This window comes from Pithys albifrons, chromosome 25, assembly GCF_047495875.1.
Source record: "Pithys albifrons albifrons isolate INPA30051 chromosome 25, PitAlb_v1, whole genome shotgun sequence".
NCBI lineage: Eukaryota > Metazoa > Chordata > Aves > Passeriformes > Thamnophilidae > Pithys > Pithys albifrons.
Window position 1 is genome coordinate 157,223 of NC_092482.1, and position 15,707 is coordinate 172,929.

Genomic DNA, 15,707 nt, shown 5'->3' on the forward strand with positions numbered 1-15,707 from the left:
TGAATCTCTTCAACAAGAAACATTTTCATGAGAAAGTATGGCAAACATGGCAGAAACACACACAAGTGTCCCTCTACTGCTTTAGGCAAACATTGTGCTTTCAGTAGTATGATGAATCAATGTGGTATCTAACCTTGCTAAAAGCTGAGATGCTTTCAGATTAATGTATTTGGCCTAAAATCATTTGCACATAACTTGAAAGTGTCTGTGGTCTTGACACATAGCAATTATGAAGTTGTCACCACCTTCATCTTCTTTTTGCAAAGAAGACTACCATAGATGAGATTTAAAACATGACACATGAATACATCTTGGGCATAGATGCTTTAGCCATAAGGTCATCAACTCTCTCTTTTTGTTGTTTGTATCGTGACTGGAAATCAGTCTGGTCATGTTCTGTTCTTAAAATAAGCAAATGTTCTGTATTCAACACTTGCACAGAATGTCAGCAGAAATAGCACCATGCGGTGAATTTAAAGCAAATGCAAATGTGTGTTGGTTTGGAGGTTTTTTTCCCCCAAGTGTTAAAATTGTGAGAAAGAGCACATCAGAAAGTATGATGTACAACATCCTGACTGTTTACCCTAAAAAAATACAATCTAAATAGCTATTTTTAAGGAAAACTAAACAAAACAACTTCTCATATTGAAATTAAGCTCTTCCCTGTTTCTTCCAGTATATTTGTGAAACAAAATGTAGAGCCCTTGTTTTGGAAAGGGAAAAAAAAAGCTACCCCAGCTATTTCACTGCAGAGACTGAAAAGCAGAGCTACTGAGCTACAGTTTCTAGAATTACTTATTTTATACAGTGAGCAAGGGGAAGGGTAATAGCAAGAGCAAAATTAGAAAGTCTGAAAAACCTCTGGAAAAAACAATAGCCAAAGATTCAAATATGGAGGGAGGTAGAAACAGGTTTTAATTATACCATTGTTAGAAAAAAAACTTCAGAAAGACTTGTCAGGTTGCAATTCATCCAATTCTTGTCAATCACCATTTGTTACCAGGCACAAAAATGAAGTGAATATGAGAAGTTTTTGCATAAAAGTTGTAGAATATTGTCACTGACCCACCCACACACACCCATTTTATTTCACCCTGACAAAAGCTGAGATGAATGAGTTGTTGTCTGGCCCTTCCCACTTTGTATCGTCATTGGCTGGCTTGGTTCTAAAAAGGATTTTAAAAAGGGGAATAATGTGCCTTTGCCTGGGATTTGAGACTGTCAGGGTGCTGAAAAGCTACTCTGTGAGCTGCCACCATGCAGATCTCTTGGGCTGTGTGCGCTGTCTGTGTCTTGACACAAATTGCATTTCAATCTGTGGAAGGGTGGCAGGTGTTTAAAAATGATGCTACAGAAATCATTCCTGAAATTACTGAAAATACAGAAACACCGATGGAACAGACTTTCAGCAACAACAATACAATGAATCAGGCAAAACATGGAGGAAGACACATACAACAAGCTCCAGACCCTAACGGTAAGAAAAGTATCATTATTACTGTCTTGGACCCTAAGAGACAATTTCTGAAAGGATACTTGCTGTCATGTGTTTGTTTATTAAAATTTCTGGGTGTGGCCTGAGTGCTTTAAGTGATAAGGATTTGCATCTACTGTTGAAGAAGTATGAATATAAAAGTTAGAATGAATATACTGGAGTTTAGTGATGAAAACATGGTCTGTCTATTGAACTTTGCTACTCTGCCCAGCTGCTCGCTGCAATCTCCAATACATAAACCTTGTAGTAGATATTACTTAACATTTCTCTGTGTATTGTGCTTTCAAACATTTTAAGGAAATATCACAAGTCATCTTCCTCTCTTCAATGTGTGGTGGGGGAATGGGTTGACAGTGGAGATAATAATATAAGTTCTTAATATTTAAGAAGACTCACACTAGTTGTAACTAAGATCACACCTCAAAAATGGCACAAGGGTGTTGTGTTCAGCTAGATGAGAGAAATGTGCTGCTCACTGTCCTTTGCTAACAGCCAGATCTTCAGAAAGATTCCAGCAGCCAAAAATGCTTCATAATTGTCACATTTGACCAAATGTCCAGCTTTAGCAGTGATGCAAAACACATGCTCTGTGAAGAGAGACAGCAGGTGGGATGCTAACACCAAGCAGAGAAAGGTAGTTTGGAAAAAGTTCTCCAATGTCAAATAGGGCAAACTTGGTCCTCCAAACGCACAGCACAAAGCACATAGCAACATTGTGAGAGCACAAGCTTAGAGTTTGCATTGTTGTTCATTGCAGATCTGAATTAGGTTTTTTTTTTCTGGGGACAACTGAAAGGCAATTGTGATTTTTCTGCTGCAACTGTCAATTAAGGTGTTTAAAACCATAGCATTAACAACATTTTAAAAGAAAAAAAACCAATAATGCTTTTGAGAGTGTGACCTTAAAAGGTTCTTACATTACTAAGAGAGGAGCACTCTGCTTCTCACAGCCCCATGAACCACCCTGTCAAGGAAGGTTGATTTTGTTGTTACATCTGAATACCTTCAATTTTTTAGCCTCTTACCACTCTGACATCAGCTGATGAGAACTGGCCCCACTGATATATGTATACTTTTTGAAGTGGAAAGGACATTTACCTAAGAAACCAAGGGTGAAGGAGACTGGATAGTTATTTAAGATATGCAATGGTCTTGCATACTTATTTTAACATCTCTAACACAAAGAATCAAAATTATGATCCAAAGTGGCCAGACCTTTGTGGAACACAGGACGTTGCACCAGCCCATGAATAATTTCGCTGCACTGTGTTGAACCTGCACACTTTGAGGGCAGGACATTTATACACAGAAAATAAACCTATATAGCTGAGGCAATGCCTGTATATTTTAACTATACCTGCCTGTGGTAGTACAATACACCTGATTCAAGGCATTATTGTTGACAGACAGACATAATTTTCTTGAATGCTCAGGGAACTTGGGAGTATTAGGCTAAGTGCACATGAAATTCAGTTGTCAGTACTTTTGTCACAGCTGACAAAGATTGTTTAATTTCATTTATGCAGTCCTTCAAACTTTTAAAAAATGAAAACTTACTAGCTGTACTTGGACAAATATAAATCTGAGCACTGAAAATCCTGTTTCTGTACTTCACAGGAAAACCAAAAATTAAAATGTTTGTACAAATACTGTTCTATCTCTATCTCTGACTCAGAATTCCCTTATGCTGAACTAAGGCGGGAACCACCTTGTACAGTGAGAAGGGGCCTAAAAAGCAAAACCTTCTCTCTGTGAGCTGACCTTTGAGGGCTTCCACCACAAGTAGGGCTCTTGAATTAAAACTGTCCTTTTGACTAAGAGAAGAGCATTAATAGGTGTTTACCTAGGTGAAGTTATTTGATAAACACTTAGAAATCGAATTCCGTGTTTTCCAAATGAGTCAATTAGCCAAGCAAGCCTTTTGGAAAAAGTTGTGGTCGTACAATTGGAAAGTTTGTCTAAATCCTTAATGCTAAACAAATCTTGTGTTTCCTAATGTTTCATTTGCCTGTAGCCATCCTTTGAGGAAAATGGGGGTGGAGATGGAAAGTGTAAGGTTCCTTATCAGCCAAAAGAGGCCTCTAGCTGTCTGAAGGAAATTATGTGGCACATGCGGAATTATCCCAGAGAGCAGTGAACTTGGAAAAGCCAATGCCTAAAGAGTGGGAATTTCTTAGATCTGGTGTTACCTGCTATTTCTCTAACCTGGAACACATTATGCTAATTGAAATTCACTCAAGGAACACTTTATTGCAAAAGAGTTTAAATCTGGAGTCAACATCTCAAGTCAATAGAGTTAAACCAGAGCAATGGGGGAAGGTGTTGCCCACAGGTAAATAAAGGCAGGAGAATACTATCAAAATTCCCCATGAAGTAATGACTGCTGCTGGGACTGTACTTCAGGAGCTTCTCTGCCCCCTGCACAACCCTGACACAGAAGGCACCTCGTGGCAAGAACAGGACTTTATTCATAAATTTTTTACACTGTTATTCAAGGTCTCATAACTAGAATAGCAAATAGTCAGACGCTGAACAAGTGAGTTCAAATATTTCTCTTCAAAATGTGCTATTCAAGATATTCAGCTTGTATCTAGCTCAGAGACAGACACTTCTGTGGAAACAAAAAAGTGCTTTTTCAAAGATGGCAAAGATACCAGTCAGTAATTAACGTGTTTCTTGTTTGCAGATGCTTCTGACTTCAGCTGCAGGGAGATGCGAACCACCCGCTATGTCACAGAGGGGCCCTGCCGCAGTGTCAAGCCTGTCAAGGAGCTGGTCTGCTCTGGCCAGTGTGTCCCCTCGCACCTCCTTCCCAACTCCATTGGCAGAGGGAAGTGGTGGCGTCAGAATGCCCTGGATTATCGCTGCATTCCCGCTCACACTCGCACACTCCGCATCCAGATGGCTTGTCCTGAGGAAGAAGCTCGGACTTACAAATTCCGAGCTGTCACATCCTGCAAATGCAAGCGCTACACTCGCTACCACAACCAGTCGGAGCTGAAGGACTTTGGGAAGGAAACCGTCAGGCCTCAGAAGAACAAGAAGCCCCATCTCTCCAGAGCCAGGAGCAGCAAATCTAACCAGCATGAGTTAGAAAATGCTTATTAGAAAGTGGCTCTGGGTGGCACAGACTAGTAGCTCTGGATATTTTGCAAACCATCAAATGGCACTCAAAGGCCACAGCATGACATTCTGACTGCAGTAGGTTCCAATTCCTTCTGCTAAGCTGGGTCAAATGCTCACCTAGGCAAAAACTTATCAGATTGTAGCACTTATGGTCTGATACAAGAATGAGATAAACCAAGCTGGAGGTAACAACATCTAAATTCAGTCTGAGAGGAGAGGCACACTTTGGAGATCCGTGAGAGGTCATGTGGCTTGTACAAGTAGGAAGGCAGAGGAAAGTGTAGCTGCTGTGATGACAATCACGCTTTGCTAGAAATCATTCCCGTCACCCTATGTGACAAGAATATTGAGACCCCTTTCCCACACAAGTAACATGATGCAGGGCAAGCATCCAATTAGGGAAGCACCAGGAGAGTTAACACTCTCTGAATGAGCTGTAGAAAGTTAAGGATAGCAGGGATTTCAACAGTTATGTTGACTGAAGTCAAATTGTTGGGAAATTAGTATATTATCAGATCTCCTCATATACCAGGCATTTCCTCCATAATACAAAAATCAAGATATGAATCTGGTGTTCTCAAAACACAAGTAAAGTGTGACAAATTATTTCATAACTTCTAATTAAAAGACTGTAGGATCAACAGATTCAAAACTGAGTTTGGCAACTAAAACCATGTCTGATTTAAAAACAATGATTTAGGAAAAATTCAACAAATTCTGCTTTATGAGGCAGATTTATGAAATGCATGCGCCTCTCAAACCAGATAACCTCACTGATGTTTGTCCTGTAAACATCTAACAGTATGCATAGTATAACATAAAAGATACTGATTATTCCTTATTTCCTAGAACACATTTGACTTTAGTATCAGATTAGATATCTCAATTGACATTTTCTTTTCTGTAGAGTTTGGATTATCTGGCCACACATGTGCAAACCAAGTTCTGGGAGTAAGGTGGTGGTTCTGCATTAAAAGTGAGCCTCTGCTAATTTTAAAGTCATTAATTCCTCTAGAAAAGTCTTTAGTAAATGAAGCTTTCATAAGTCTTTAGTTTGGTAGCAACTTTACTTAGCTTCTCAACAGTCAGACTAATGTTTGTGTTTTTACATTAAAGAATATTATTAGAAAGTGAATTGTCACACACTATATACATCTGGTAGGATTATGCTGAAATCATATAAACTGTGGAAATTTGTGGTGTTGATTGATTTTTCAATTATTTTATGTGGGACCAGAACGTAGAGAGAAAAGGAATCATTTCAGAGAGTGAATTACTTATTTATTATTTTTTCCAGAAGTTATTTATGCAATGTTTTTCCTTGTAGAGAATGAGAAGTAATACTGCTTTAAAAATATTAGTCTGTTATTTTTAATTTTAAATGCATTGTTAATAAAGCGGAAACAATGATGAATTATAGGAAGACTAATTGATTTTCAGCTACAGTACAAAGCTGATTTGCTGCAGAGCCAGTGATTTACAGGACAGTCAGGGTGTCAACTCCAATTTCTGTGATAGAGAGTGTCAAGATCCTTAATTCTAATAACCTACTCGTGTCTAAAGAAACTCCGTCCTGGGACTTCTTGGTCCTGCATGATATTTCTCATGGAAAAAAGTTTTGCTGGTCAGATGAGTAGCTCAGAACTATTTTCATATTCTCATTTCTGCTTCCCCTGGGGAAGAAAAACTCAGCTGATCTTAGTTTTCCTCCTGCTCCCCGTGACATTTCCTAATTCATATGTTCAAAACCTGATAAAGCCACCAAAGAAAACAAGAAATCTGTGAACTGTCAATCAAGATTCCTTGATTGAAATCTGGTTGCTTCAGATCTCTCACTGAACAGAAAAAAAGAGGAATGTTGAATGGCCTTGCAAGTGCTGCCAAGCATCAGTTAAACAATCTGATGTTGTAGACCTATGTTCATTTTCATTTATTTTTTAAGAAACATTTTCCAAGAAGTCAGGGAAAACTGGGCTTGGACTGCACATAGCATGCAGATCTTCAAGACAGCTGTAAAGATGAAGTTTTTTCAAGAAAACCAGTATATAAGGTGTCCTCTCACTACTATGATTTACATTATATAGAAACCTAAAAACATTGTCATAACTGCAATATCACTTTCCAGACATCTTTGAATTCATTAATTTGACGTTTGGAGCTTAATTTTCAGAATTCACTATGAACACCAGCTGAAGTGAGAAAATTGGTTCAGTGCCTCTAGACAGCTGTTCTGCAGTCTCATTGGCAGCTGAAGTGAGTAGAATATTGTTTTTAAAATGTTGACTGTGATAAGCCAGTGACAGAGACTAAGTCCACTTCATCTCAGACTTCATCCTGGCTTTTGGGCAGTTCAGAAGAATAGAACCTGCTTCAGGTGAACCAGCAATGACTTTCACCCAAATATTTAACCTGAAAGATGTCCTCTTTCCCCAAAAAAATATGTTCTCCCACCCAGTTCTTGTCTACCAAAAGTGCAGGTGTTTCCTGTTGTCACGCTGCCATTCAGAGTCTTGCAGTTTTCTGACTTACGATGTAAGGATTGGTTCTTTCAATGTTACAAAAGCTTTTACAAGAATCCCAGTGGATGGGGAGTCCTGAGACACTTTTACTGCTGTATGTAGTGACCTCTCACTGGTTCCTCACACAGGTTAAAAGTGAAGGAGATGAGCAGTCTGCAGATATGATTACTCCTCCGTAATCTTATTCCTGAAGTGGTCACCTCCAGCCATCACTTCTGCAATTTATGTTATCAGGAGAGGAATAGGAACTAGTAGTGTTTTGAAAACTGCTGGAAAAAATCAAAATGCAGGATGTCTCACAGAGTAGACTGCTATATTCCCCTCCACCCCCGCACCCACGTGGGCTTTTTCAGAGAATTTGGCATTGTTTGTTTATTTATTTATTTATGCTATCATCTTCTTCTTTTTTTAATCTCTAATAAAGGTGTGCATGATTTGAGCCTCACATCAGTGCATATTTCTTACAGCTGCTAATAGAGCTCTAGAACAATACAGAACGTTGGAGAATGACCTACTCTCAGTATTTACTGAAACCATGATCTGCAACGGAAGGGATGGGCTGTACAGAGGAGATACCACCCCTACCTGCATGTTTGAGAATGAGTGTCTGTAGGAAATTGCAGTTTCTCTTTCACACCAAATCTATATACTTTCAGTTCTTTCCAAAGGAAAAAGCTTTTTACTGTACACAGTGGAAATAACTGAGAACAGACCAGCTTTATGGACTGACCCTATGGCAGTGAAAGACTACTGGGCACAAGACACAAGACGTGCATGGGACGGACTATTTCAGACTAACAAATAGTCCAAAAGGTTTCATAATGGACAGTGATCTGCTATGTGCTCCTTTTACAAAAGCACGAGATAGGTTTTCTTCAGGACTATAAACTCTTCAAGCAAGAGTGAATGTCTTCATTGTAAATTGTAAATTCGTAATTTTTGCTATAAAATAGCAAAATTGTACATAATTTAGCTGCTACCAAGCTATAAGTAGTAACAGGTCACTGATTTTACCTTCACTTGGTCGGAGCCAGCTCCCTGTCAGAACTTAATTAGTGCCATAACAGGTAGTGCACAGAAAAATGATTCAAGCTGCTTTTTTGAGACAGAATTCATGATTTCTCCAAATCTGCTTTTGCCCCCATTTTCATTTCCAACAATTTGTGCAGACAGTCAACCATGGCACATTCTCTACAAAATATTCACTGAGTTAAAGTCAGTATATCTACTTTATTTCTTTTTCTGGCAAAAATAAAATTCTGCTATTATTCACTGAAAAATAAATCTCCAGGCAGCAGAAACAGCTTTGCATGAAGTTCAACATTTTAATTAAAAATTGCACAATAAAGAACATAACTTTATACACTGAGTTCCTAAGCCACAGAAACACATTATGTTGTGTTCTGCAAATGTGGTTGAGAAAGTCAGCGTTGTGAAATACGGAAGGAATAAACATGTATTTTTTTAGCCGTATGACATCAACTTATAATTAGATTGTTTCACTCAAATTAGTGCAGCCTATGGGCACACAGAACATCTTTTCTATAATAAACAGGCTCAAAAGTCTGAAATTATCATATAACATATTTATGTGTAGCTTCTTTGGATTGAACATACTGTGCAGATGTAACCTAAAATTTGAATCACTTGGAACTCCCCTTGACGGGCAAGTAGTGAAAGTCCACATTTAAAATAAAGCCAGTACAAGTTGAAGAACTCCAACACAGCTGATGTTATTTAGTTGTTATTTAGTTGCAGCTGCTTCCCTTTCAGTCTTAGAGCTATCAAAGGACAATTCAGCACAAAGTTTTTTCCAGTTATATAAACAGGAATTACATTTCTATTCTGTTCAGAACCATGGGAACAGTTTTAACACTGAATGCTGGAGAGCTGTAAAATCAAACTGCAGAGTTTCATGGACAAGGTTCATGATGCCTTGTTGCCATTTCATTGAATTTGGAATATGATACTTTGTGCTTCTTTTTATATCATTTTTATACCAAAATGAATTTTATTCTCACTAGAGTATAATAAACATCCTGTGCCTGAAGACCAAAGAGAAGAAAGCAATGCCAATTCTTCTGTATCTCCTAGCCATTTCTGCTGCTGTTTCATGAACTAGTCTTTTCTTTCAACCCTAAAAGCTTTCACTGTACCTTTTTTAGGACAACTCTTACTGTGAAAACAGACTATTAAAACTAATCAGTAAAACCTGAGTAGAGGTAAAACTCATCAGCACACACCCTGCTAATTCTGAAATAAAAGTGTAACAGACACAAAGAGAATCCTCAAAGCATCTCATCTCTACAACATCAAAATGTATGGCTAAATTGAGCACTTCCAGGGATAAGAGAAGCCAGCGCTTCTCTGAGCAGCCTGTGCCGGGGCCTTACCACCCTCAGAGTAAAGAATTTATTCCTCAAATCTAACCTAAGCCTACCCTCTTCCAATTTAAGACCATTGCCCCTCATGCTATCACTGCACACCAGAGACAGAGGCCTTCTCCTGTTGGCCCCATTTAGGTATTGGAAGACTGCTCTAAGGTCTTCTGGAACCTTCTCTTCTCCAGGCTGAACAGCCCCCAACTCTTTCAGCCTGTCCTCATGTGGGAGGTACTTCAGCCCCCAATCACCTTTGCGGTGCTCCTCTGGACCCACTCGAGGGGGTCAAGGCTTTTCTTATGTTGAAGCTCCCAGAGCAGGACACAGTACCCCTGCTGGAGTCTCACAATGTGGAGTAGAGGGAGAGAATCACCTCCCTCGACCTGCTGGTCATGCTGCTTTTGATGCAGCCCAGGATGCCATTGACTTTCTGGGCTGGGAGTGCCAGGTCATATTGAGTTTTTCATCCACTAATATCCCCTAGTCCTCTTCAGGGCTGCTCACAATCTACTCATTGCCCAGCCTGTTGCCAGGTGTGGGATTGCCTTGGCCCAGGTGCAGGACCTTGCACTTTGCCTTGTTGAACTTCTTGACATTCACTCAGGTTTCCTTCTCTAGCCTGTCCAGGTCCCTCTCGATGGGATCCCTTCCAGTCAGAGTATCAACCACACTACACAGCTTGGTGTCATTTTGAGTACTTAGGTATTTGAGTCAAAGCTTGCAATCCACCCCACCCTGCCTCTCCCAGGGGTGAACTGGTTCACAATGGGGCCATGTACAACCATTTTAGACATCCCAAATGAGGCGTTGTATGATGTGAATCACTTTTTTCTCCCCATATTGGCTGCTCAGATTCTAACTGATACAGATGTGGTTGTCATAATACTTTGGACAGAAATTGTGAAATTTGTTATGAAACTGTACAGCACCCAGGATGTGAAAATGTTGTTCTGTTCTTGGTGTGTCCATAAGGGTAATACCATCATTTTCATCTCAGAGGGGAGTAGCCCCAGCTTCTTGACTGAGTTACAAATCCAAAATCATGCACCTCCCAGCTGAAGACTCCCACATCGGACTGTAGCATTAACCTTAAGACTCAAGCTTTCCAGGCAATTTAAATATACTCTCAAACCAAGGAATAAAAGGGTATTTATTTCATGGTTATTAAGCCCCTAAATTAAACAGACATTCTTACCACTTTTCCAGCAATTTACTTTTGTGGCATGAGGTTATTTCAATTAAGAAAATAGCTCAGCTCTGGCTAAATAAATAAGTTATGTCATTCTTCATTCAGGCTACCAGATTCTTTGGTGTAAAAACTTCCTTTAGGAGAGGTCTTGGGACATGGTGGCTCCTCTGAGGCTATTTGGATCTCTCAATTTCTCTAATCTCTTCTTCCTTCCTTCCTTCTGGCTATTTCCTTTCCCTTTCACTATAAACTGGACAGTATTTAACTCTAATGCTACCAGCCTGCCCAGCATGCTTTTAGAATTGGGTGGTTGTTGGTTTGTTGGGGTTTTTTATAACCAGAAGTAAGGCTTAATTTAAGGTAATTACTCTCCCATTTGAAGGGTTTTGCTATTTGCAGGACCTTACTTTTTTCCTAGTCAAATTAGCAGGAGAAGTTAGTTTTAAAAGTGATAGTTTTCTTCTAAAATTGTTCTTCAGATTAAAGGTGGCACTCAGAACCAGAAACTTCTCACTTGTGTTGAATTTCTGCATGTCTAGAAACAAAAGTAGTGCTGTCAGGAAATCATGATTGAGGGGAGGAAGAGGAGAAACAATGGCATAGACTTCCAATGAATTGACAAAATGCATGCAAATGTCAGGATGATCATCAGTTACTATGGGCTTTCAAATAAGTTACTCTCCAAATCAGAGGTGTCCAGAGTCCTCCCAGGAGTCAAAAATAGGCCTATTTTAAAAGATACCTTTTTCTAAAACTGGTTTGACAGTCACATCTCTAATACAGCATCAAGAGTTCACAGTCACAAGGATTGAACTTGCACTTGCAATGGAACAAATATACTTTGTGGAATGAAAAGTGTTAATAAATGTAAATGTTCAGTGGAGCATAGTTCACTGATAGGAATTAGTGAATAGGATATCCTCAGTGGGAAAACTGGCATAATTTCAGAATTTAAGCATCACATTGTCAAACATATCCCTTTCTTCTACTTGAAAGGTTTTCTTGTCTGAAATGTAAGGATCTTAACTAGCTTTTCATTATTTTGGGGTGTTTGGAACCTCAAAGGGGCCATTGGATGTATATGCAACTGATTTGTAGCATAGTCTGAACTGACAGTCTGCAGATGAGCAATAAACTCAGTCCACATCCAATTTACTTTTAAGCTACACACTCCTCAAATATGTAATTCTGGTTTGTTCAGCAGTACCATCACTGTGTTTACTAAAATACCCCACTAGTACTTTGAAGTACATGTTACATACTGACTTTATACCCAAGGGCCTTGAATTTACTTGTATTTCTCTGCAAAGAGTGGAAATACAACATTTAATGTATATGCAGAATGCTCTGCTATTCAGAGTGCAGAGGCAATGACCCAACCCTCAGGGCATTCATGCAAAACTTTTTGATAGGAAGTCTATGGGTGGTCTTTGGGGAAATGGCAGGTACAATAAAAACATGTTTGGACCTGACTGTTCAGGGAGACCTCACACACAAGTCTGATGAGAGGCTGGTCCAGAAAACTTAAAAACAAAACACAAAAAAACAAATATGTAAGAAAGAATAAAAAGATAAGAGATAACTGCAACCAATACGTGTTTCTGTGGAACTGTACTGATTTTTGACATCTGGATCACAAGACAATATTTAAAGCACAATCACTCAGATTATATTGATGCAGTTTAAAAAAGACCTACTTACAAAAGGCCAAAATAGCCATATTATTACAGCCCCCTTGGGAGGGGGCAGTTTGCCAGCTCAAACCAAGACAATGGGCCAGAAGAAACATATTTAGCAGTAAAAACAGAAGCATTCTTAACATCTGCAGTACATGGCAATTTATAATAAGTTAACTTTCAAGTAATTCACTTACCATAAAAAAAAAATCAGATAATTTCTAGAGTCATGTGCTGTGAACATCCAGATTCTGCAACTATTTTCAAGGAGGGTTAAGGAGTTTGCTTGTGTCGTGGCTGGTTTTCTCCTCTGTGGAACAAAACTCATCTGGAGGCTCTCCAGCGTTGGTGGCAAATTCAAAGATCTTCCCTTAACTCCCATGGTTAACACCAATGTTACTTTAAGACCACTTCAGTTCTTTGCCAGTGATTTGTATGGTATTCTAAATTCACTGAGACATAGAACTTGAAAAGAATCTCCTGGTCCACTTTAAATAATAATTAATAACTATATTTACAAGACAGTTTATTCACTAGTTCATGCAGAAAGTGCAGATAAAAAAATTCTGTATTACTTAACTGAATTAGCTCCCCAGACTATTCTTACACAACATAAAATTCAAAAGGAACTCTAAAGAAAGAAAAATAAGGCTCCATTAGAAAACTGAAATTTGAGAAATTTGGTATGTATTAAACTCGGAGTGATTGAGCAGCATGTAGTCATAATTAGCTCCAAGTAGCATATACATAAAGGATATAGATCTGAAAGAAATAAATGAAAGTGGAATAGGATAAATATATTGCAGTTGTGGGGCAACATATTTGTTAAGGAAGAAAAGCAGCCGGAATATTGGCAAGTCAAACCAGAAAAGCTGAAATGGGGTGTGAGTAACTGAGTCCATTCTGTTTGCTGCCCGAAACCTGGAGTCCTGTGTATGCTTGGTGTTTGGTATCCTAAATTAAAATATATGGCAAGAAAAAGAATTTTTTCTTTGATCCTCAGTTAAAGCAGACTGAGAAAATCCCTTGATAATTGGTTAATAGTTCATGGGGCTAAAATTGTTGTTGTAGCACAATCTGTGGGAACAACACAGGAGAAACATTTCCTGCAGAAAGAATGCTGAAGTTTAATTACTACACAATGCATGAGAGAGGATTTCAATTTTTAGGACCCTGTGTTCAGGCAGTTACTAGGTAGCCAGCTTGTAGTGGAATATTGATGCTTTAGTGTAATCTCTGCTATGCCAGAGAACAGTGGAGGGGCCTCATTCTCATGATGGGGTAGGAGGAATTCTACACATTTCTTAGGTCTTATCATCATGTACATTGCTGTGGCAGGCAGTTTAATTAATAACTGTTGACATCTTGTCATTTATCATTACCAACACAGGAGGTGAGGACCTTTCCATACACATGCTGTACAAATAAATTAAAGTTGTCTCTCCCAGTCTCACGGGTTTGCTGCTGTCACTCACTCACGTTGTCCTTCCTGCGGTTCAAAGACTTGCCCCTTATCTGCTCTTAGAACTGGGCAGCTATTCATATAATGTAAAACAAAAACACATGCACATGCAAGCCTGGTGGATAATCAACCTCAGATAATATTGTTGAAGAGAATTCACTTATTGAGTGCACCATAAGACACTTATTCCTAGATTTTAAATGTACATCAAGGAAGACTGTTTCAGAAGCAAAGACCTGCCTAGAAATGGGTCCTTGAGATAGTGTGGAAACACCACAGTCAGATAATGACATCAGTATAAGCTTTTCCACTGACTTCAAATGTCATTAGAGCAATATCTTATTTTCATATCGCAAAGCTCAATACTAAGTAGTTCAGTACATGCAAATTGCTCATCTTTCTTTGAAATCACCTGCACCATTCTGCATGGGAATGTTCAGAATGACTCTGGGTACTGTATGGGATTTTGTTTACAACAGTCAAGCCTAAAAATCTTCCTCTCTGTGAATACTTTGATTCTTAGTAGCATTTCACAGGAAAAACCAATTCCAACAGAAATGAGAAGGTAGACATAGTTACAGAAATAGTGTGAGGAGTACACTTACAAGCACAATCCATTTTTGGTAAATACAAATAAACAGTTCATTAGGTGTGCTCTGTCTTCAGGGGAACAGCATGGGAGGGACTGCATATGGGGAAAAAAAGCCCCAGAGATACTATAAGTAAAAAAAAAAAAAAACCAAACCAACCCACACCCCAAAACTGCCTGATCTTCATTTACTCTGTACAATAAACTGAATTGTGATAAATTTTCATTGTAATTTGTGGTTGTAGACAGAGCTTCCTGTGTCTGCTGAAGGCAAATGATAGAGTATCTCTGTTTAAATTTTACAAGTATGTCTGGCTGAGTGATGGAGCTGCCTCACTCTCGGTTGTTGAAGGGCAGTAGGAAGTGCTGGACTCCTGCAGGGACCGTCACAATCTTCCTGACACAAGTAGGGTGATGGCTGCCCTTACACTGTAGGGGTGAGCCTATATGAAGGAAAGCTGCTATAGCACTGGGTGATATCTGTCCCTTACAAATTAAACATTCATGAAGAGAAGACATGGTCAAACAGACATCAGCACGCAGATAACTGCAAACAGGAAATTCCTGCACCAGACCTTGTGAATGTCTCCTATTTAAAATGGCAAAAGGACAAAAAGCATTAGGCATAAGATAGACCAGAGAGAAAGGGACCTTCTACATGCCACCTTTAGCAGAAATCCATGGCAGAGCTAATACTCATGTGTCAAATAGCTGAACTGTGAGCGCATTTTAATAATGTGATATGTGGTAGTTCTGGCCCCTTCTGACTGCAGTAAATTGCCCTGTTTGGCTGGAGCCAAGCTGAAATAGCACGCTGGGCATGCATCAGGAAATGACCTCAGAATATACGAAGCCTCAGCCTCTAGGTGATAAGTAAGGGCCCAACAAATTAATCTCATCATCTGCATTCATCTTTGGGTGCTATTCTGTGCCAGGCCACAATGTGTGGGCTGGAGTCTATTTTTTCACTTGTGTAACTTAAACAGGTAGTTTGAGCTACTATGATACAAATGTTCTATTCTGTGCTGTCTGCATCGTAGGTTGTTCCTACTGAAATAAGAAGAATTATCATGTCATATTTTACAGACAGGCAGACAAATGATTGTGTTGACATCTTGCTTTTGTCAACATATTTTGAATTATACACTCTGTAAGTCTAGTGAAGTACATGTATTGACTTCCTCAGTTTTTCTCCCTTTGATGGCAAGCATCTTTATTAATAATCATAGCTTTAATTATTTATGATGCCATTCAGAATCTACTACCTTCT

The 15,707-nt window shown here is 39.0% G+C and overlaps 1 protein-coding gene across 1 annotated transcript; it reads left to right on the plus strand.

The window, feature by feature from the left end:
* The first annotated feature begins 569 nt into the window (after positions 1-569).
* Positions 570-7,587, plus strand: SOST (sclerostin). Its single transcript, XM_071577310.1, has 2 exons — positions 570-1,477; positions 4,182-7,587. Exons 1-2 carry the CDS (start codon positions 1,258-1,260, stop codon positions 4,601-4,603), a joined length of 642 nt encoding a protein of 213 aa, XP_071433411.1. The 5' UTR covers positions 570-1,257; the 3' UTR covers positions 4,604-7,587.
* The last annotated feature ends 8,120 nt before the right edge of the window (positions 7,588-15,707 follow it).